The 24,151-nt window shown below is 48.4% G+C and overlaps 1 protein-coding gene across 13 annotated transcripts in view; it reads left to right on the forward strand.

The window, feature by feature from the left end:
* The window catches only part of FHAD1 (forkhead associated phosphopeptide binding domain 1), a 121,513-nt gene that overhangs the window by 53,271 nt on the left and 44,091 nt on the right, over positions 1-24,151 (forward strand). For 11 of the 13 annotated variants that reach the window (XM_088790149.1, XM_088790147.1, XM_088790141.1 and 8 more), the window contains 8 exons: positions 1,614-1,744; positions 3,699-3,788; positions 4,870-4,974; positions 8,457-8,564; positions 11,055-11,138; positions 11,877-12,029; positions 13,000-13,195; positions 22,669-22,739. In XM_088790149.1, the coding sequence (XP_088646275.1) occupies positions 1,614-1,744; positions 3,699-3,788; positions 4,870-4,974; positions 8,457-8,564; positions 11,055-11,138; positions 11,877-12,029; positions 13,000-13,195; positions 22,669-22,739 (938 nt within the window). The remainder of the gene's footprint in view (positions 1-1,613; positions 1,745-3,698; positions 3,789-4,869; positions 4,975-8,456; positions 8,565-11,054; positions 11,139-11,876; positions 12,030-12,999; positions 13,196-22,668; positions 22,740-24,151) is intronic. The other 2 variants (XM_088790144.1, XM_088790150.1) reach the window with 1 other exon arrangement.

A 24,151-nucleotide genomic window follows, 5' to 3' on the forward strand; every position in this document is an offset into this window, starting at 1 on the left:
TATTGCCATCTGGTTTGAGTCAGGCAGGGCCTGATAAATATTTGAGTGAATGTTATCTCTTAGCGAGAAGGTCCGTTGAGCACCGGCCTCACCAGGGAGAACACAGGAAGTTATGTGGCTTGGGCAAGTCCCATAAGCCAACCTGCCATGGATACAAACTAGAATATGGACAAAACGGGGTCACTGCTTTAAGACACCCATCATCTTACCCATCTCACCCTAGTACACTGGGCCCGAGTGGAAACATTTTTGTAATTGGCCAACAGAGATAGTTTCATAATAAAGAACTTGGATGATGGAAGGGCAGACAACTCCTGGTCCAGGGCACAGCTGTTTCTTAGCCTGGACTCCATCATTTGTTCAACATGTGAATGGAGCACCTACTAGGTGCCAGGGCCTGTTTTACATGCGAGGGAGAGAGCCCTGAGCTAGACAGTCAGATCACCATCCTGACAGGGCTCACATTTGGGAATGGGCGACAGGCAGAAACAAGTAAATAGATGATTAAACAGCCCAGGTCAGAAAAAACTGGGCAACATGGTGGGTGAAGTGCTTCAGGGCGTGAAGCGAAGGGAGAATAGCTTTATGGGTGGGCAAGGACAGGTCTCTGAGCAGGTGAAAGGGGGAACAGTCAGGAGACCAATGGGAATGGTGTTCCAGGCAGAGATCGCAAGTACAAAGGCCCTGGGGCCACAGCAAGTTGATTGTGTTGGGAGTAGCGCTGGAGTATAGGAACCAGAGGGCTATGGGAGGTAAGGGCGAGATCTCAGGAGGAGTCGGGGGCTCCCATCACCCTTAAGTCCCATCACTCTTACTCTAAGGGAGATGGGAAGCCATTGGGGTTTTTTTAAGCAGAAAATGACATGTCTAGAGACCTGAAGAGGATGGGGCCATTAAAAGAGAAAGAAGAGAGGGATAGAAGCAGGTGGTGGGGAGCAGGCAGTGAGTCTGGGTTGGGCTTATTGCTTCTACAATACCCAGTATCCAGCAGGAAATGTGTTCATTGCTGTAAGAGCCAGGCATAGCATTGAGCCACGTGTGGCTCTCCGTCTCTGTGAATCTGTGCTGTGCCCCGGGCCAGCCTGACCTCTGGCTTTTCCTCTGCCTCATTCTCTATATACACACGCCATTCCTCCCCCACCCAGCAGGCCTCTGCTTATGCTCCTCGCTAACTTGGAATATCCTGAGCACCTTCGAAGGGCCAGGCGCTGCTCTGGGCACCAGGAATACAGGCTGAACTCACTGGGCCCTTGCCTTCCTCCCCGACACCTGCTCATCAGATCTCAGCCATGCTTCCAGCCTGTCTCAGATACCACTTCGTCACTTTGCATGGTCCTCAGACCAGCAGCATCAGCCTTCCCTGGGCCCTGGTGGGAAATTCAGAGCCTCAGGCCTCAGCCCAGACCTCTTGAATCAGAATCTGCACTTTATCAATATCCCAGGTGTTCCGTGTGCACGTTTCAAGTTTGAGAAGCACGAGGCTGAATTATGCTGCAGTAACAAATAGGCCCCGAGTCTCAATTGTCCACAGTTGGCTGACAGCAGTGGTGATGACAATAATTTTTATTGCCTCTTTGACCTCTGTGAGTTTTTGTGTTTCTTTTTTTAAACAGGGATGGTGTCATCTTTGCAAAAAGACATGTTAGCAAAGGACGAGCAAGTTCAACAACTCAGACAGGAAGTGAACCAACTAAGAAGTGAGAACAAAGAAAAAGGTTGCCAGCTCGAAGCCCTCAGCTCCAGAGTGAGTGATGGCGTCATCATCCTCTTGCAGCCGTCAGGCCAATAGGAGACATACTCATTTACCTTGGGGTCCCCTCCCCCAAATGTTCCTGCCTCCTCTCACACCTTGGTGAGGTGAGGCCAGTGCCCAAGGGCATAGGGAGGATAGGTACTGGGTGCATCAAATGCCCACCTGGAAAGATAAAAGCTGGGGGGCCAAGTTCTTTGCATGTTTTTAAAGAACATCATGTATGTGGCTCAGAATAAGCAAGTGGTATATTCATATCCAGCAAACACTTCTAACGCCTATTATAAGTTGGTTCGTTGAATCCCAAGAACAAACGCATTATTAGCATGTCTTGCCACAGCAAGGCTTAATGTTACAAGAGAATAGGCTCTCTCGCTGGGCAAGGAAGACCACGCCGGCTTCGTCATGGTCCCGGCCACCACTGGTTTTCGTAGCTGCCTTCAAAGCAGGAGGTTTGAGGGTCCAGATGCAGACATGCTGACTCTCATTTCTCCTTTTAGACTTCAGTGCGTATAAGAATTCTTCTGTGTAAAATGAACTTGGTAGGCAAGTTAGGAGCTTTTTAAATGTAACTTTTGACTACTTGCGAGTTTTGCCTTCAGTCCTGACTTTAGAATCCTCCTCCGATAGGATAAGACTTCTCTGTGTCTGTAGGATTTTTCTGTTTCGATGAGCCAAGATAAAATGTAATAGCTTTCGTCTCGGGGGGCAACTCAGATAGATTCACGGCGGCTGCTCATGAGCTGGCTCTGTGTCTGCGTGGGTGCCCAGTGGGAATAGATCTTGAAGTTCCAAAGAAAAGGCAGAAGTGATATCTGGTGCTTAGTACGAGACCCAGTTTTGGTGAAAGGCAGAGCCTGAGCTTTGATGTCAGACCCACCAGGACCCAACCCCAGAGCTTTATTTTATTGTAACCTATTTGGCCTCCATTTCCCCATCTTTGAATTGGGGATAGCAAAATCATTTTCGAAGAAATGGGAGGCTGATTTTAATGACGCTCTTCTGCCTCTGCCCCTGCTGGGCCGCCTCACCCAGCCCTCTGCCTTCGTTTCTCACGAGCACATTGACTTCCTAGGCTCCTGTGATCCCTGTTTCATGTGCAGTGTACGTGTGTGTGTGTGTGTGTGTGTGTGTTGGGGAGGGGGTGGGTTGTCCAGCTGATGCTAAGTGGAAGAAATACAGAAAAACAGCACCTGTTTGGCTATTCTACTTCCTGAAGTGCATTTGCATTACTTTTCTCCCCATTTCCCCTTCCTTCTTGACCTTGGAATAAGGTCTGCCCTCTTGTCTAGCCTGTGCCGTCCATCAGCACACAGGCTCCTCACCACCAAGGGAATTGCTCTCGGCAGCATTTGGAATGCCCATCTTGTTTTAAATTATGTATGGCACGGTGTTCATTTTAGAAAAATAGTACATGATATTAGAAACAAAAGTTAAAAAGACAATAAATGAAATGCTCCCTCAAGAAATCAACATTAATATTTTAATATATATTCTTCTAGTCTTGTTTCTATATAGTACCTAGAAAGAAAAAAATAAATCATATATGTGTGTGCGTGTGTGTGTATATATATCATAGTGAATTTATACTGTGCACGTTTTAAATTTTTAAATGCTAACTGTTTGCCTGTGCTAATAAATAAATGCTCTCGTCATTGGTCTTAAAAGCTGCGTCATAGTTTCCTGACGTACACAGTACAATGAGGCGGTCTCCTGTTGTGGGACACTTGGGTTGTTTCTTTTCTTTTTCTGTTGCCAGCAATGCTGGGAAACACATCCTTGAACCTACAGATCTCTGACCTCGCTACTCATTGTCCTTAGGGTACATTCCTGAAGTGGGAATTGGGGGCTGTGATTGGATTAAACCGCAGGAAATGCTCTTAGGGGCCGACGTGGGGACTGGGGCCCCCCAGATGACCCCACGGGACCTTGTCTTTTTTCTCTACAGTGCTCTGTACTGCAAGAGGAGCTAAAAAAGGGAGATGCTCAAAAGGAGCACCAGGAAGCCCAAGAGAAAGAGTTAAAACTCTGCAAATCCGTGAGTTGAACTTCCTCATTCCTGGGTATCTGTAGAAACGCTAGACTTTGACCTTCAGGCTTTGGGGGAGGGGTCCTTGGCCCATTAGAGAGCACAATCTCTAGGGCTTTCTGATCATTTATTTTTGTGGATGTAGTTTCATAATTCTTTGATTTGCTGCCTCTAGCCTCAAGGATGAAATAGGTGGAAAGAACATGGAAAACATACTCTCTCAGGATTCTCTGGGCAATTGGTTCCAGCCCCCTCACCGGACTTCCATTGGGACTGGACTGGGGTTGGGATGGGGACAGGAATGGGAGATGGCCAGCTGGACACCACATGCTGCCGGCAATTCCCTGTGGTCCCTTGAGTCTAGACCTGTGATGCCCAAACTTTTATGTCCCACTGTCACACTTTTATCATAGCCACGGGCACTATTATTGACACAAAATTCTTAAGTTTTTTTTATTGAAATACATCAATTGTACACCAATTTATAAAACCAAACAAAAAGACATCTTTTGCCTTATATAAGTGACTATAAAAGTAACTACAATGAAAATATGTAGTTAGGAAAACATTCACTTCCTTGGCCAGTGGGACCCACCGTATGTCACCAGGCACACAGGCTCCCTTTGCTGGGACACACGGTGCCTCAGACACCAGGAGTCACGCTTTTCTCCACGTCGGGAGCATTTCTATGCTCTGCCCCAAATGGGAAAAAAGAAAAATGTCATTGTTCTCTTCTTCCAAACGGTGCCCATTGTGTCTCCCAAACAGCCCTTACTTAGATTGATCTCAAAAATACACCCCAAGAAAAGAGATTCTAATGAGTTGATGGGTGGCTTGGACTGTCCAATCCAGGGTCCACGCTGATTTTCAAACAAACCTAATCATTTTTCTGTACCCAAATCAATTGAAAAAAAAGTTTCCTTTGCTCTACAGATGTAGAATTTTCCCCCAAGGGAAGGGATTACACTAATACCAGACTAGCCTTAATGAACCAATGAAATAGTTCCAAAGATTCGGACCTTTCAGCCCGGAAGGCAGCTTGTGCCAGCCCTCAGGGAAGTTGACGTCCCTGTTGTTGAAACTCTTTCAGCAAATCCAAGACATGGAGAAGGAAATAAAGAAGCTCAGGGAGGAGCTGAAGAAGAGTAGTGCTGAGCAGAGCATGATCTCCAAGACACTTCGAGAAAAGAGCAAGGTACGGCCTGGGCAGCATGGGTGCAGGGAGCGCCCTGGGCCAGGGCTCCGCACGCATTGTCTGCATTAGTCCTTACCATGACCCTGTGTGGTCTCTACTGGTGTTAACCCCATTTTACAGGTGGGCAAACTGAGGCTCACGGGTGAAGGATGTTACCCATGTTCACTCAAATAGAGTAGTTGTGGCAGAACTTGAATCCAGGTCTGTGACTCCAAAGCCCCCATGTGTCAGTCACCATTACCCTGGACTGCCTTCAAATTTTACTGTAAAATTATCCAGAAAAGAATTGATCCGTTAAATCAAGTTTGCCAATGACGTGGTTCTAACGTAAGTGCTCTTACTGATTGTTCTGTCTTGTGTTTTCTTAAAATACCATCATGATCATGGATTTGTGTATCTCTTCTTTTACTATTGCCAATTTTTGCCTTTTATATTTTGAGGCTGTGTTAATAAGTGCATATAAATTTAGAATTTTAATACTTCCTGTTAAAGAAAAACCCTTTGATCATCATAAAATGTCCCTGTTTATCTCTAGTAGTGTTTTTCCCTGAAAGCCTATTTTGTCATGAATGCAACTCCATCAGCTATGCGGGCTTTCTGTTGGTTAGGGTTTTCATGGCATATCTTTCTCACAATTTATCAGTCTTTGTTTTAAGTTTTAGACCTATCTCTTCTGAATAGCATGTCATTTTTATAAAATCCAGTTTGAGTCTTTGTCTTTCAGCCCGTTTGTATAAAACGTAATTGCTGGTAGATTTGGGTGTACGTTGACCTTCTTGCTTAGCGCCAGTTGTAGTATCTGTGTTATATTTCCTCTTCTCTCCTTTCTTGTGTTCTTTTGGGTTGGTTTTCCATCGTTCCATTTGTCTCTCTGTGAGCTTGGAAATGTTTCACTCCTTAATTCTTTCAGTAATAGGAAGGCTGACTTACCAAAATCCAATATCAATTGAGTTTTTCATTCTTGCTAAAGAGTGGTCATGCTAAAGGTTATAACACGCACTCTTGTGTTACCAAGATCCAGTCTGGGTTGATCATTATGCCCTCGTTCTTGACAATGCAATGGCTTCAGAACACTTTAACTTCATTTACCCCTTCCAGATTCATACGCCACTGTTAGCATCGTCTAACCTATTATCTATACTTAAAACCCCAAATACATTATTGGTCTTTTTATATATTCATATCCACACATTATCCTTTCCAATGCGTGTGTTTTCTGACCTCTGACTATCCGTCTGGGATCATTTTTCTTCTGTCTGAAGAACACCCTCTAGTGTTTTCCTTCAACGTGGTTCAGCTGATGACAGATTCTCTCCGGGGGGTAATGTGTATGTCTTAAAATGTATATTTAACCTTCATTCTCAAAACACATTTTGACTGAGTATTGAATTCTATGTTGGCAATTCTTTTCTTTCAGCAGCTTATAAATAGCACTGCACGCATCGTTCCATTGTCTTTTACCTCCTGTTGTTTCCATTGAGAAGTGATTGACAAGCCTGACTGTTGTACCTGTGCAGAACCTCTTTTTTTCTCAGGCTGCTTTTAAGAGTCTCCTTTCCCTTGATTTCCAGAAGTTTTATTATGACTTCTCTGGGTGTGGTGGATTCATTTCCATTTGCCTTGTTCACAGGGCTTCTTGACTCCCTGGCTTGGTGCTTTGCGTCGCTCTGGCACTCGGGGTACCTCCCACTGGGCACAGAGGAGCTGCTGAAAGGCAGGCTCCTGGACAGAAGACGGATGGGAATACATTTGTGATCAATAATAACAGTGCAGATGATAGCTGTGATTTCTCGTGGATTAGGCATTTCATCTCTTTTCATCTCTCAGCAGCTCTAGGACCTAGAAATTACCCTCATTTTAATCAAGGTTACTGGTTTCTACTACAGCAACTAGCCCAAGGCCATAGCCAGTAAGTGGCGAAACGAGACTGGAAGTGGGGTTTGTCTGACGCCAGGGACTGTGGCAGAGCCACTAGCCACATGTGCCTGTTTACATTGAAATGTACCACAATTGAATAAAATTCCTCAGTCACGCCAGCCACATCTCAAGTGCTTGCTCGCCAGATGTGGCTAGCGGCTGCCATACCAGACCACACAGACATGACACATTTCCATCATTGTGGAAAGTTCTGTCAGACAGAGCTGCTCGACAGCTTGCTAACTCTCACAGTACCATCAAGAATGTTCCAGAAGGAAAAAAACTAGAGGCCAGGAGCCAGTTATCACAGGCCAAAGGTTCCCAGTGCCCAACACTTGCACAGGGTGGGAACAGAGAAGTGGAGGGGAGGGGAGAGGGATCAGAGCGACAGGCTGGAGCATGCTGGGTGTGAGAGAGGGAGCAGGGCGGAGCTGGAGGTGACTCGGAGGCTTGGGGTTGAGGATGGGGGGGCCATTTAGTGAGATGGGGAACACAGACCAGGGCAGAGTCCAGGGTTGCACTTGGCTTTTGTAGCGTATTAATAAGTCTGCTGAAATAAGGTCAGAGCACGCTTAACCTGGGAGGGTTGCTCAGGGAGGAAGCTAGGCCTGGAGAGGTGAGATGGCGTTTCCAAGATAACATCACTAGTTAGGTACTCCCCCATTGTCCCACACCACTCAGAAGAAAACTCTAAAGGGCTTTTCTGGGTCTTTTGTTACGTCTGTGTGACACCCCCCCCACTTCAGCTCCCTAATAAACAGCTTATGGGGTTGTTTCAATTCAAAATCCTTTCACTTATTTAGGAGAGTTTGTGTCATTTCCCGATGGTGCCAGAGTCCTGGGCTAAGCAGGTGCTCCCAAAATGTTTATTTGAGAATGAACTGAGCAGCTGCAGGGTCCTATAATGGCCAGCAGAGGGTAGCATTGAGCACCCCCAAGCAAGGCGGAATGAATAGACAAGCTTCTCCACTTTAAACACTTCCAAGAATGGATTCCACTGGCGAGTATGCTAAAAGTGGTAACAACAAATAGTTATGCTAATAAACCAATAATAACATTTACCAAGCACCCTCCTGGGCCAGTTACTAATGGCATTAGAACAAGGCTACACATTGCTGTCCATGTTTATAGGTTGTACCAATACCCAACACACTCACAAAGCCCTTAAGAAGTACTGGCATGAGTGTAAATATCCCGAATCTCCACCGTACCTCCATGAAGCGGTACTAGTATCATTCCCATTTGACAGATGAGGACACTGAGTCACAGAGCAGTGAAATAGCTCCCCTAGGGTCACACGGCTTGTTAGAGACCAAGCTGGGATTGGAGTGTGAGGTCAGGCAAACGCAGCTGAGCCCAGGATGCAGAGCTCGGCCCTTTCCCCTAGGAGACAGAGCCATATGAGGCCGCCTCCGCCCAGGGCACGCCTGCAACCCCTGCCACATGGGCTGCAGCTGTCCCTACTCCCCTGGGACTCCCCCAGGCCATTAGACCTCCTAGAGGAATTTCCCCAAGTGCATTATGATCACATTAGCAGCAAGCACATGCTTTCGTCATCCTTTCAGGTTGAAGAGAAGCTTCAGGAGGATTCCAGAAGGAAATTGCTTCAGCTACAAGAAATGGGGAACAGAGAGAACCTCATTAGAGTCAATTTGGAAAGGGCGGTAGGTCAGGTAGGCGTGCTCCAGCACCCCCTTCATTGGCCCATGCTCCCCAAGGATTTTCTGCTCCCAAGTGGCTGGTGAGGAGAAGTCGGCTGTGGTTTAATTCTCCCATTTATCTCATGGGAAGAAGCCTTGTGTGACTTCTGCATCCCAAAGGACATCCCTGAAGAGGCTTTTGCTGCTGGGAAGCTACCCACTCTAGTCATTTGCCAATGCCCGAGACCCTGACCAAGCAGTGGCACCAGCCGTGCGGTTCCCTCCTGGGAAGGGTTTGAGCCTCTTGACCCCAATAGTGTTTCTAGTACTTTCTCCCTGTCATTTTGCATCCTGACATGTACCACAGTCTTTCTTCCTGTGGGCCCCTAGCAGATGTCACCATCAGTGTCCATAAGACAGTGCCACCTTTTCTTAAGAAAGTAAAACCCCAAAATGCCAAAGCTCATGGGAGAGGGAAAAGTCCTGGGCAGGGTGTGAGCAGTCTCTGGTCTGGGGGTGCCATTTCTTTCATGCTCTGGCCCAAGAGGGCCCAGTGGCACAGCCGTGAGGGCCAGAACATGCAAATGAGACTTCACCAAAGGCTAAGGGAGGGCAAACGGGATGCAGGATGGGGGGCACTGACCCTCCAGAACATGGCCCACCAAGGGCAGCCCACCTCGGCCTCCTCCTCGAGGGGGCCTTCCTGGCAACCATGGCTCCAGGATATCCAAGAATGTTTAGTGTGTACGTGTGTCTGTGGTTTTTTTCTGGGAGGGAGGGTCCACCATTGTGCTCTCTGGATTCTCAGCAGCGTGTCTGAACCACCAAAAACGGTTAAGAACCTCAATCCTTAAGGATCCTTCCATCCCACCTAGCCCAGCCCCCAAAGCCCTTCTCTTTGGTGGCATCTGAAGCCTGAACAAGCAGTGTGACAGGGTCTTGTCAGAGGCACACACAAGTGAAATAATGACTCTGACTATTGGGCAGATTTTAAAGCCCCTTCCGCAAATAATCCACCATCACCACCGCAGTGTCCTTTGTCCTGCAGAGTACCAACCCCTTAACAAGGGCAGACAGCCTGCCCATCTGGGCCTCCCTTTGTGCACCTGGGCTACCCCCTCATCTTTCCTGCACTCTGCACCCCAACATACACCTGATTTGAGGGCATAATCTGTGCCACTTGCCCAAGTGCCAAGGTCCTGGTTATGACTCTGGGCAGAGGTCCTCCCGGAGGACCCTCAGAGACATTGATGTTCCTCCAGGTCTAGACTCGAGAGGATGAGCCCTCTGTGCCGCCTGGACCTTCCCCCCACACCTCCTGACACCCACGGCCCTGCTCCCTGTCTCAGATTCACCCTCTCCCACGTAACTCCGGGACAGCCCATCGTCCAGGAGAACCTGCCCCTCCACCCCTGAGCATTCCTGTGGGGGCCTCTGGTGGTAATGGGGGCCATCACTCACAGGGCCCTCTGTATGTAGCCTCTTCCTTGGGTGATTAGGACACTTCCTTTGGCCGTGAAGCCAGAGGATGGCATGGAGGTGCCCCCGTTGGCTTCCGGCAGGCTGACCACAGGGATGTTCCTAGGGGAGTCAGCACTCCAATACTTGGTTTCCCAGAATGCCACGTGGTATGCGGTAAACTCCTGTGTTTGGGGACCTGTTGACTTTTAAATTGATTCAACGGCCCTTCCGGCCCTGTCAGGACTCTGTTTTAGAGTCTTCAACGACCACATTTTACCACTGAACCAAAAACCCAGGCGAAGGGCCACCCTGCTGGTGAATTCCCAGGGGAAATTGGACTTCTTTGTCTCTCACTTGTCAAGGTACCTAGGACACCTTGAATTTATAATTCCATAGGCCTCGATTTAATGTAACTGTGCTGTTCCCTCGACCGCAATCTGAAAACGCCAGCACCCAGGAGGCACTGAGCGAAAAGAGTTGCACTGGAGTGGAGGACCCTTCTGTGCACAGGCCTTCAGGGAACAGTCACCGAGGGTCTCCTCTGTGCCAGGCACTGCACCAGGCCTGGGGTACGGAGAAGGATCCAGGAGCCAGAGTCCTCGGGACACGTGCGGCCCGAGGCACAAAATGGCAGAAGGGAGTGCATTCTTCTCTCCCCAGGCACCCTCGCTGATTACACAATTTACTTGGGCTGACAGCCTCAATATTTATTTCACAGCCTGGTGCCAGCTTAGCAATCATGGAAGAGCGCTCCCAGCCCCAGGCTTCCCACTGGATAATTGGCAGCAAGTGGCTTGCGACGTGTGTGCTGACCACATGCGTCAGTTGGGTTAGTTAGGCAGGCAGGCCTAAAACATAATTAAAACCTGCTGTTCCCTTCTCGTCTGTGGGCACTGCCCCTTCCAGTGCGAGGCGGAGATTTTAATAACCCATAAGGACCATTGAAGGTGTGCAGACCCTTCTCACTGATTTCTCCTGGACCCCGGCGATGGAAATGCCACCCCCAGGCTTTGCCGGCTCCAGCTGCCCCATTGACTCAGTTGCCTTCCCTTTGTGCTGCAGCTGGAGCATTTCAGGAGTCAAGTCATCAGGGCCACCTTCGGAGGAGTGAAGCCGCTCCTGGACAAACCCGTCACCGATCAACAGGTTCGTCTGGATTTGGCACTTTCTTCTTGGGGGACCCGGACTGCAGACACTGGGAGCATATGTTCCTGTTTTTTGTTGGTGGCACATATTTTTTACACTGTCACTACACCATAAAGATTTGTTTTGATTTTATGGGATTTTCTGGCTTTTAAAGTAAAAGCCAGTTAAACTCCCTTGAAATGTTTCTATGAAAATCAAATTAAACCCGTCAGGCCTATTTCTGGTTGCCAGAGAAGTACATTTAACCTTCGTGAGACTGTTGGGAAAGGGCTGCCTCACCACAGACCATGCGTTCTGGCTTGTTCCGTGTGAAGAGGGAAGAAAGATGGCCGTGAGGATGGACTTCTGGCTGTAATGATGGCCTTACTATTCTTCCCACTGGTCTTTCCAACCCTGGGTGTCAACATGTGGGTAAGAACACACGCCTCTCACTGGCTGCAGGAGAACCCGACCTTCTCTCTGAGCCCATTGCATCAGGCTGTGTTCTGAATCGCTCCTAGAAGGCAGGAAAATCTAGAACAAATTCATGGCAACAGTACAGGCCTGGGGCTCTTAAAATCTGTGACCCCGGGAAACGTGTCCTGTGGACAGAGCGGATGCCCTCCTCCAGAGCCATGACCAAAACGTGGCAGGGCCTCCTTCCTCGCCTGCTGAGACGGGGGCTTCCGTTGGCGCTCCCCAGTTCCCTCCCCCCAGGGCCTCCCTGTACATTAAATCTGCTTTTCTTGCTCTCACCAGTTAATAGAGAAGATCACTCAGGTCGCCGAGGACAGCATCCACTTTCAGCAGAAGAAATGGACCCTGCAGAAGGAGACTCAGCTCAGTAATTCCAAGCAGGAGGAAATCACAGAGAACATTGAGAAGCTGAAGACGTCTCTAGACAGCTGCCAGGTGCCCCTTCTCTGCTTTCCCCACATGTCCCCTTTGTCCAATATTTGTGCTGCTGGTTTGGGAAATCGTCCAGCCTTCATGGAGCGGATTGGGTAGAAATGCTCTGCTCTTTTGTCCACCTTTTCTCTCATTGGAGAAACTTATTTGAGAAGAGAAAACAAAGGACCTCAAAAAATCCCTCCCAGGTGAACTTGGTGTAGCCAAGGAAAAGATGCCTGGACGCTCCAAGTACTGACTTTGGGTGGTCATGGACTCTAGCAAAAAAGGAAGGAAGGAAGGAAGGGAGAGAGGGAAGGGAGGAAGGATTCTTCGGGGTGGGGGGGGGGGGGAGAAAGAAAGAAAAAGAAAAAAAGCCGCATGTTATTTCCAGAGAAACCAAAGACATTCCCACTCTCTATTTGCATTTTCTCTTTGGCCCAGCCATGGAAAGGCCCTGTTCACCCCCATTGCCTTTGACTGTGGAGGGGACCAAGGGTTCTGGCCATGCCCCCACGGTCCCCACACAGGGATCCAGCTTATCAGAGCAGGCAGCTGCTTCTGCTTTCTCTGGAAATCAGCAGCTACTATTTGGGGAGTCTGTGCAAATGTTGGCTTGTCAGCACTCTTTCAAATCAGGAAACCGCACTTTCTGACCAGCTTAAGTGTTGATCTCAGCAGGAATTTTGATGAATAGAAGTAGCCAAATTTGGTTCTCATTTCAGCCAAATTGTCCTTGGCAGTTTGGCTTTGGAATTGAATAGGCCTAAGTGGGGGTCTCTTTGACTACCGAAAGTCCAAGTGAGAGTGCAAACGAAATAAAAGCTGCCCCCCCCCCCAAAAAAAAAGCAAATAAAACAGAGCCATCCCAATGCTGCCATGTGCGGGAGCCCCTGCTTCATGGCGAAGTCGAGAATGTCGTTCTTCACAGGTCACGTCAGGTGCTATTTCTGGCGACAGGGTCTGGGCGCCTCATGATCGCATCTCTTTCCAGGCTTGCATGAAAATGTCCTGCTGTAGCAATGACCTGAAGAAGGAGATCGAACTTCTTCAGTACCTTCCGGTGAGCCCACCTGTTTCAGGTCTCCAGAAGGTGGCGCTGGACATCCTGCGTCTGTCGCAGTCCTGGCTGGAGGCCACTGAGCACGTCCTCCGGGACGTGGGGATCCAGTTATCCAGCTCTGACAAAGGTGACTGGCACTTTTTTCTCGTACAGTTGCATGACTCTAAAATGTCGCGTTGAATCTTGTCACGATGGGACATCTGCTGAGAAAGTCTTCTTAGGTATGTGGCCAAGTATCCCCTCCTCCAGACTTTGCTTCTCCACTTGAGATGTGATTTTCTTTGGGGAAAAAAAAAAGCAGACGAGTGAGGCTTGATGGTTGGAGAAAAATGAGACGTGACAAAGGCAAACCGAAAATTAAATCAAAATGATACTAAATCCTATCTCTCAGAAGTAACCACCATTATAAATGTGTTTTTAATAGACTTTTGTAAAGAGGAGTTTAGGTTCACAGCTAAATTGAGAGGAAAGAACAGAGATTCCCGTGTGCCCTCTGCCCCGGTTCGTGCACCGCCTCCCCCATTATCAACATCCGTTATCAACATCCATTTGTTACAATTGACAAACCTGCACTGACACGTCATTATCTCCCAGAGTCCACAATTCACAGTAGAGTTCACCCTTGGTGGTGGAAATGACACGCATCCATCACTGTAGTATCACACAGAGTACTTTCACTGCCCTAAAAATCCTCTGTGCTCTGTCCATTCATCCATCCCCTGACCCCCAGCCCTGGCAACCACTGATCTTTTTACGTTCTCCATAGTTTTGCCTTTTCCAGAATGTCATATAGTTGGAATCACATAGTAAGCAGCCTTTCCAGATGGGCGTCTTTCACTTAGTCATATGCATTTCAGTTTCCTTCATGTCCTTTCATACCTTGATAGCTCATTTCTTTTGGGTGCTGAATACTCCATTGTCTGGAGGTACCACGGTTTGTTTCTCTCTCCGCCTACTAAAGGAATCCTGGTTGCCTGCCGGTTTGGGCAGTTAGGAGCAAAGCTGCCATAAACACTTGTGCGGGTTCTGTGTGGACATAACGTTTCAACCCCTTTGAGTAAATACCCACGGGCACGTTTGCTGGATCATGTGGTAAGACTATGTTTAGTGTTTCATGAAACCACCAAACCGTCTCCTAAAGTGGCCGCACCGTCTTGTATTCCCAAGTGAACGAGAGTTCCTGTTGTTCCACGTCCTCACCAGCGTTTGGTATTGTCACTACCGTTATGTTTTGTGTGGAACTTCCAAGGCGTTTTCCCATGGAAATGGCGATGTGAGTCGAGGCGAGTTACTTACCCTCCTTATGCCTCAGTTTCCTTGCCTGCAAAATGGGGATTATAAGGAGTTCCCGCTCCTGGGGTGGTTGTGAGGCTCAAAATGCATCGATGTGTTTATGCCAAGTACCTAGACTAGCACCTGGCTTGGAACAGACGCTGCCTATATGTTTGCTGATCTTTTAATTTTACAAAACAATAGTGTCATGCCCACTTTTCTTTCATTTTCTTCCTAATGGGACCTCAGGGACACCGTTTTATGTCCATACACATAGATCGCCATCATCGTTACCGACGGCAGGGCGTCCCGTTGTGCAGGACTACCGTAATTTATTTAGCCAGTCCTCTGTCGGGGCATTGAAGTGCTTTCCAGTTTTCACTTATAGGTGATGCTGAAACACACATTCCTGCACTTGCACAAGCGCCTGTTCACCTCATCTTTATCATCCTCCTCGTGGAAGGACAGGAACCACTTCCATTCAACGACGATGTGTGGCATGGCTCCTAGACACCAGGCGTGTGCAGGGCGGAGATATAATGGGGTCAGACGCGGGTATAGAATCCAAGATGTTGGCTCTAAATCCCTCCCACTTGACGTTTGAAATTTCTCATCATAAAATATGGGGAGGGGGGGACACACATTACCCCTGCCCTCATAGATCTATGGTCTCAGAGAGGAACAGGGTGGACATTGATTGAAAAACAACTCACAGTAAAACTTTAATGGTGACAATTGCTGGAAAGAAGTGCGGGGCTCTGACCTGCCTGGGGGGGAGGGGGCAGGGCATGTGCAGGAGGCATGGGAGCTATTTGCCAAAGAGGGGATGGGGTGGGGACTTTCTGAGTGAAGAGAGCAGCGTGGTGGGGTGGGGGGAACATGGAGAACACAGGGGCTGGAAGAAAAGGGGAGGGAGGGCAGGGCCAGCAAGGGAGGTCAGCAGGGGCTGTGCCACGTGGGGACTGGCAGGGCCCTAGTAAGAAGCTCTGCTTTATCCTAGAGCAGAGAGAAGCCCATGACAGATTTTAAGTAAGGAACTGATGGAATAGGTTTGCATTTGGAGACTATCATATGGGCCATGAGGGGACAATGTACTGGGAGGTGGCCAGCATGGAACCTGGGAGACCAGTGAGGAGGCCATCACAAGACATAACGGTGGCCCGCAGTAGGGCAGGGTGGGGGTGGAGAGGAGGGAAGACTCCCAGGGCGTTTAAGAGATAAATCATCAGTCCTCGGTGGTGGCATTGGATATGGTTGGAAAGGAGGTGCCAGGGTGGAAGGGGTCTACAGACCTCCAGGTTTCTGGCTTGTGTGGAAGGACAGATGTGGTTCCTTCACTAAGATCCAGAATAAGGAATGCTGCACGAGGACCAGGTTTGAGGGCAGAGATAAGTGTGAGGTACCTGTGAGACATCCAAGATGAGGTGCCAAGGATGCAGCTGTCCCCCTCGCTGTCTAGTCTGAAAATCAGTATTGGTCATGTAGCCCCAGAACCCAGAAGACTATGTGCCACATAGTGGATGCTTAATAAATATCTATGGGATGATGGATGGATGGATGGATGGATGGATGGATGGATGGATGGATGGATGGTTGGTTAAAGCCATAGGTGTGAATGATATAACTTAGGAAGAAAGTATTGAGTGAGAAGGAAAGAGCCCACGTCCACACCGTGAGGAGCTCCAACACTCTGAAGAGTGTTGATACACCTTGCCAAATTGCCCTTCAGCGAGACTGCATGAATTTGACATTTTTACAGCAAAGTATGAGAATAGAGGAGTGATTTTTCAACTCTGGTGATTCAACATCCCCAGCCAGCATGTCTGCAAAGTAATCCAGAAGGTGGTGTAAAATTCTTAAAAGAAAAAAGAAATAGAAAAAACAAGATTAACTTTTATATAAGTGCCCACCCCTCCCATGGAGCACAGAGAAGAAGGGGCTGATTTTCTACCAACTACCCAGTGGCCCTCCAACCCCAGTTTTACTGTTGTAATCATGGCAGTCTTGAGGGTACGTGAAATCAAGTGAAACATGACCACACTCCTAATTGTTCTTCAGGATTGGAACTAAAACACAGACGGACAGTGATCTCCATCCTAGTAATAGTGGGGCCAAGCTCTGCGTGCACTGTCCCCTCCCCACACCCAAAACATTTTGGTTATTGTAATCTATGTCTGTAAATCTAGTTGTATGTTACCATAAAGAAATGTGGATTGGAAAGTTAAGCTGTCAGGCCAGCAATTCCAGAAAGGCCGAGAAAGGCTCATTTCGGGCAGCATTTCTCAGACACCCCCCAACCCCATCTTTTTCTCCTGACTTCAGAGTCAGGAGACTTGAGCTCTGCATAGCCCCCCTCCACTAACATGCCGTGTGGATCTGTGAGGAGGGGATAAAGAATGCAGTGTTCCCGGAATAAATTTCTCCTTTCTTGGTGCCCTTTCCAACGAACATCTCTTGGAATGATGCCCTGTAGAACACCTGTTGGGGAAACCCAGCCTGCATTCTGCGATTACAGCTACATGGTTCTAAGAAGTCAGAGAGGAAGCATGAAAGGTAATAACAGAAAGGTTAGTGGGCAGGGCACACCCGTCATCCATTCAGCCGGAGAGGAAGCTGACGGTAAAGGTCATTTATCTTCCAGTACAAGCAACGTTATGGCAAGGTCCCAAAGGATGCGAAAAGGAGATGCGCTTGAGTGTTCCGTGTACTCGGTGTGTAGGTGCCACTGTACTGAATTCCTAGCCAAGAGCCATCTACACGAGGAGGAGGCGGCCGGGCGGGGTGGGGGGGAGAGGGCAATGATGGTGAGGACGACTGTCACGGTCATGGCGAGGATGGCGATTGATGGTCGTGGTGGTGACAGTGATTCCATGGTGATGAGGACGATGATGGTGATGGTGGAGACGATGGTGGTCACCAGCCGTTACTGAGCACTTAGATTCTAAATACTGTTCTAAGTCGTCTCAGTCCGTCTCTGAGGCAGGTACCATCATTCTCACTTTAGAAATGAAGAGACGGGCTCAAAAACTGTTCTCATGAGTATTCCATTGTGATAAGGGATTCAGGGTGCTTTCCGTTGCAGAGGCCAGCAGCGGGTCCCCAGTCATTGATCACCATCCACAAACACTCCTCAGAGACTTCTGTGTTCCCAGCTCCCGAGAGGAACCTGAATGGTTTATTTAGCTTCTCCTGCGTACTTATCTCTGTGTTCCGTTTTCTATGTGCATTGTGTGCTTGTATCCTCCCACCACCCAGTGAGCTAGGGACAATTCTTGGCTTTGTTTCTCAGATAAAGACACTGAGTCTCAGTGACATGAAGAAACTTGCTCAGGGTCAGGCAGCTGATACATGGTAGGGTCGGGATTCAGACCGAGGTCATCGTGACCCTAATGCCTGTGCCTTTTCTGTGACACCACCCTCCCTTTGATGACCCAGAAGGGTACCAGGTGCAGGCCCAGCTCCTCGAGGACAGGTTCTGTCATTAACTTGGGCAGAGATAGAGCTAAGCATCTTTGTTCCCTAAGGGGAACACCACGAGCCATGTCCACGGAAAGCCCCATTTGCGTTATCACAGCAGAATGATTCCGTGTCTGGGCTTGGATACCAGCTGCCGAGCTCTGGATCTCAACTCTGCACTTACTAGTTGTGGGAGCAAGTTACTTGACTTCTCTGTGCCTCTGTTTACTTGTCCATAAAATGGGGATAAAATCTCATAAGGTTGTTGTGAGGATTAAACGATGTGATGCACACACGCAAATACACACACACACACACACACACACACACACACACACACAATCGTAGAGCCTGCGTCCAAGTAAGCCATAATAAGGGAGCTGCCATCATCGTCAGCCTCAAATCTTTGTTGATTTAATGTGGCCTAAATGTGGGTGGCAGCCAGATGGGTATATGCACACCAAGGTGACTTTACCTGCAACCCCTGCCCATCTCCATTTGTCAGCAAAGGGGATTTTCTTAGCCACCGTCAGCACTCGGTTGGGTTGAACCCAAAAATAGCCTTTCCCAGGCCTCCTTCCTAGAGTCATGACAATGGACCTTGAGTCCCAGCTGCCAACTGGTAAAGCTGGGACTCAGCCCAGGTCCGTCTGACCTCAAAGCCCCTGCTCTCAACCACCGTGCTGCCTGCCTGTTAGAATACTGTCCTAAGACATAAAATATACCTAACAAGCTAGGACTGTAAACCTGAAATAAGTCCCCTAGGGGAATCCAGGTCTTGTAAATGAAGAGGGAAGCCACTTGTACTGGGTGATGTCATGAGCAGCCCAGAAGGCTGGGGCTGCCACTGAAGATCTGATTGGTGAAGAATTAGCCGTGGGGTCCAGCTGGGAAGATAAGCAACGCCTAAGGAGGAACCTTGGAAGTTAGCTCCCTACTCCTCCCGCCTGCTTTCTCAGCTCCTTTTGATAAGGGAAAGAAGGACTGCATTTTTCTTTGCAAGCTCATTGGTTTATGTCACTTCTGCAAGACTTTGTTACAAATAAAAGCCTTCCCTGCATACATAGAAAATCTCTTTCTCAGATATCCAAGATATGCAGTATTTTTTTAAAAAGCAAATTGTAATACAATATGCATAGTGTACTCCCATTTTTTTGTTTGTTTGTTTGTTTTTTAATGTCAGTATCTGATCAAAAGAAAAATCTGGTGGAAAAAAACGACATAAAATTGTTGAGCGTATTACCCCAGCATGGTGGATTGTCTCAGATCTTTCCTTTCACTTGACCATTCAACCACTTTTTATTGCTGGCCAGTAAAGATACAGCAGTGAACACTTTCCACGTTATGGATTTCTGTAATGTTTGGATTTTTGTAATAGGCACATATAACTTTTATAACCAGAAATATAAGAATTGTTCCTTCTACCAGAGGGGAGTCCGTTATGATTATAGTTCGTCATCAAATCTAGAAACGTAGTCACACACTCCCTCTTCGGCTTCACCATCCTGGACGCCCTCTCTTCCTCATCCTCTCTGGATCCTACCCCTGATTTGATCCTTCGCGTTGGGTTCCTGGGTCACAGGTTGCAGCTGAACACAATCCCAGACCCATCCCAGGTGAACCACTGCAAATCCATGTACTCACCTGGTTCCTGTGACCCAAGCCAACACCACCCAGACCACCTCGCCTCCCCTGCCCCTGTATCCTCCCCCTGCACCTCTCCCCACGCACACTTCACAACAGCCAACCCAACCCTTTCCCCTTGAGCCTCCTCTGTCTTGTAAAAGTCAATGACAGACCGAGGTCTGAATTCTGATCCTACCACTTGCCAGACCTGTAGCCCAACCTTGCTGAGCTTCTGTTGTCTTACCTGTAAATGCACACACATCTCTTTGCTGGGTTGTTGATAATGATTAGAAAATATCATGTGTCAACTCCTGGCATGGTGCCTGGCACACAGTGGGTGCTTAATACTTATAGCTATTATTATGATATTCTTACTCTTCCATGCTGGAAATTCTCAGAAGGTTGCATTGTCGGAGGTTAAGGCCCCAGGCGTGAGCAGGTTTACCCCCTTCCTTTCTCCCTCTGTGCCCATCTTTTCTCCCTGCCCTCCATCTTTGCCGCTTATGCTCTCCTTCCAAATGCAGCTCTTCCCGCCCCGTGTCTCCCCTTCTCTCTCCCTCCCAGGGAAATGTGCACAATGTCCTGAATTACAACCTCCTGAGGCACCTTCAGCCTTTCTCTCTCTTATTCCTTCTCTTTGCCATCAAACACGAACTCCAAGATGGTAATTCTTCACTGGCACGTGCTGCTTCTTTAGCTCCTTTTCTGCTACTCACGGTCCTGTCTCACGATGACCTTAAAGAAGCGTGTTCACCCTCTGTCTTCACTGCCAACGTCCTGCCTTGTGTTTGCTTCTTTGCTTTGTCCCTGCCAAGTAACTGACATGGAGCGATCCTGCGCTGGCCCGCCCGCCATCTTTCCCCAGCCTGTATTCTCTCCGGCCTACCCAACGCCCTTGATCTTGATCTTCTCTGTTTGTTCTCAGCCCCTTTCACCAATTCCTGCCCCTGTTGTTTCCTCCTGTGCAGTCCTGGGGCTCCCCAGTCTTATCTCCTTTCTCATGAAGGAACTCCCCACTCCCGGTGCTGCAACAGCCACTCCCATGCAGTGGTGGCCAATTGGCGATCTCCGCATGCTGGGCTGCCACGACCAGGAGTGCAGGTTGGGTGCCCCATAAGGGAGCCCAGCCAAGGCAGCAGCTGGGGGGCACCTGACTGGGGCCATGTCCACCAGGAGGAAGGGTGCTCTTTCCTAATTCACATGAAGACCCTGCATAAGCTGGGCTGCCAGCCAAGCATGTCCAGCTCTCTGCTGACCACCTCTCCTTGGAGTCCTAGAACCTCAAATTCAACACGTCTAACACTGAGCTTGGCAGCTCCTCCCCTCTCCCGGAGCCCCACACCACCCCAACCTGTCTCCTCCTCTGACTGACGGTGGGGCCACCATTCCACCCCTAAAAAAGGCTTTCTCTCTTTTCTTATCCCTGCTTCTCCCACCCTAATTTAGAACATCAGCACTGAAGACCTGGAGGTCCCTGGGGCTCTTAGCCAAGTTCCCTGCCTTCAAATCAGAGGAGATTTTACCTCTGATTTATGAGACACCTGGCAATGTCTGGAGACATTTTTTATTATCATCTGGGGTGGGGGATGCTCCTGGTACCCAGTGGATAGAGGCCAGGGATGCTACTAACTAACCATCCTACAGTGCACAAGACACCCCACAACAGAATTGTCTAGCCTGACATACCAATAATGCTACAGTTAAGAAACCCTGCTAGCTCCTTCCTCTCTGATGCATCCCAGTTATTTTTCTGAAAGAAAGGGAAAGAAAAAACCCTACTGTGCAACAAGCCAATTCGGTGCTTCATCAGCAGCTGAAATAGCAGTGACTCAGGCCCTGGAGTCACACCAACTTGAGCCCCAGTCCAGGTTCAGCCCTTTGCCAGCTGTGTGGCGTTCAGCAGCCACGTGTCTCAGAGCCCATCTGCCCCATCTGTAAAATGGGCGATGATCGGACGATACAGTGGGGTGATGCATTGATTGCTTAGTGGAGGGCCAGGTACGTAGGGCACACGTCATACATTTCAATGATGTTTAAATCAGGTTTCCACATTCTAGGCTAACGTTCTAGGCCTGCCACAAATTGACCTTCCAGCCGAACTCCCGTTTCTATTCCTCCCGCCTCCCATGATCTGCTCCAGCCCAGTTCAGCGCAGCACTCTCCGGGATATGCACTGCATTGCCCACCTCCCTACCTGCCTTCCACCCCCTGTGAGTTTCCCATGGCTGCTGTAACAAATTTACCACAAACTCAGTGGCTTAACACAACACGTATTTATTTAGTCTCTAAGTTCCAGAAGCCGGGGGTCCAAAATCAGTATCAGTGGGCCAAAGCCAAGGCGTTGGCAGGACTGGTCCCTCCTGGAGGCTCCAAGAAAGAATCCATTTCCTTGCCTTTTTCAGTCTCTAGAGCTTTATTCCTGGTGTTCCTTGGCTCATGGTCCTCCGTTTTCACAGCCAGGAATGTCGCATCTTCAAATCTCTCACTGCTTCTGTTATATCACCTTCTCCTCTGCCTGTCTGTAGTCAAATCTCCCTTTGTCTCCTTCTTATGCGAACCTGTGTGATTACATTGGGTCCACCCAGAAAATCCAGGATAATCCCCTCATCTCAAGATCCTTAACTTTATCACATCTGCAGAAATCCTTCTGCCCTATCAGGTGACATTCATAGATTCCAGGGACGAGGGCCTGGATATCTTTGGGGGCCAGCACTCGGCCCTCCACATCCTCCATTCTGAAATGCTCTCCCCTCCTGCTCTGAATTCTGCCCACACCCAGTGGCTTCTCGGGCAGGTAGCTTTCTGTGATCTCTCCAAGTGAATGATCCCTCATCTTCTGAGACGCCCACTCTCTCCCAGTCCTTCAGCAGTGACTGTCATGCTACCTGGAGTCACTGCATGTTTCCTATCAGGCACTTAGACCATGTCTCTCCTACCATCCCGCCTGCACTCAGCTCACGGCTTTGCACACAGTGGACACTTAGTAGGTGTTCCGTTGATGGTTTTTAACTTCCCACCTCCAAAAAGAAACTGGCTTTGAGCCCAACCGAGGCTGAACAACCATTTCAAAACCACAAGTTGGATGGCAACTCACGTTTTCTTTTCTTTCTTTTTCTTAAACATGTTTTTTTGATCGGAGGGCAGTGTTGCCCTCATCCACCTGTTGGCAAACTCTATGAAGACATTCAGAAAGGGAAGGCGATGAATCGAATCAGTACTTACCTTCTTCTTGCTTCTCTTTTTAAGGATTGTCTTTGTATCTGAAGTATCTTCTGGAACATTATAAAAAAATTACGAGCCGGACCCAGGAACTTCAGGTAAATCTTTTAGCTTCGTACGTTCATTTCAGCTTCTCCTTGGTAGTTCTGCAGCGCTGTGCATTTAACCCTGATTTCTCTGGTAGCTCCTTGGTCCACAACCTCCAAGAAGTGAAACGTTATCTCCGTTTGCACATGAAGAGATTCAGACAGGGTGACTGGGCCCTCCCAGGAGGGCCAGGCCACACACAGGATGCTGGTTTTCCTCTTTTCAAAAACCACAATGGCTTAAGTGCCATCAGACCTTGAAAATTGTGTTTGTTAAATGCCATGGAAGAAGTATAGCTGGCCACAATACAGGCAGCAGAATTACCACAATTTACATGATGTCAACATTTTAGAGTCAAAATGATCCTTAGGGATCGAATCACCCTGGTAGTTGTTGCCATAATAATGCTGAATAATGAACACCCACAAAACCTGAGTGACATGCCACAATTACTGTTCCCTGATCACATGCCTGGAGTCAGCCCCTCAGTAGGTCCGCTAGTCTTGGATGGGCTTGCTCACGTGTCTGTGTTGGCCTGCCCTTGGTCAATCTAGGCTGGCCTCAGCGGGAGCAGCTCTCCTCTGTTCCACGTGTCCTCAGCCTCCAGCAGGCTGGCCTGGCTATGTTTCCATGGTTAGCAGAGGTTCAAGAGAAAGCAGGCCCAATCACAGAGTGCTTTTCAATCCCCCTTTGTTGGTGTTATGTCTGCAAACATCCCATTGGCCAAAGCAAGTCACATGGCTGAGTTCAGCGTCAGATGGCAGGATATGGATGGGCACTGCAACTTACACAGCCAAAAACACGGGAATCTTGGGACCCCCACTGTGCTCAACCACAGAGACCAGCTAGTCCAGGAGCCAGCAAACTTTCTGTAAAGGACCAGATATTAAATATTTTATGCTTCGCAGGTCATACAGTCTCTGTCACCTATTCGACTCTGCTGTTGCAGAGCAAAAGGAGCCCTAGACAACACATACACGAATGAGCATGATGGGCATGCCCCTGTTCCAGTAAAACTTTATTTATAAGAACAGGTGGTGGACCAGATTGGGCCTGCTGACAGTAGTTTGTCAACCCCTGATCTAGTCCATTTTCCTTATTTTACAGATATGGACCTCGAAGTTGAGAGGCTAGGTAACTGTTTCAACGTCACACAGCTAGTTGGTGGAAGAATCAAGACAAAAGCTCAGGTCTTCTGACCCTAGCTCACTGCTTTTTCTCGTACATTCAGCAAATAACAAATAATTCTAGCTACCATTTACTGGGCACCTACTTTGTGCTTAAAGCTTTCCATCATTATCTCACTTAATCCTTAAAACTCTAAGAGGTAGATACTATGATTAACCTCATTTTTTAAATGAAGAAGCATCTAGAAAGAACTAGAGCTGATGTGCTATATAGATCCAGGCTCTTAACCACTGTA

The sequence above is a fragment of the Rhinolophus sinicus genome, chromosome 14 (assembly GCF_057876585.1).
Source record: "Rhinolophus sinicus isolate RSI-liver-muscle chromosome 14, RSI-T2T, whole genome shotgun sequence".
Lineage (NCBI taxonomy): Eukaryota > Metazoa > Chordata > Mammalia > Chiroptera > Rhinolophidae > Rhinolophus > Rhinolophus sinicus.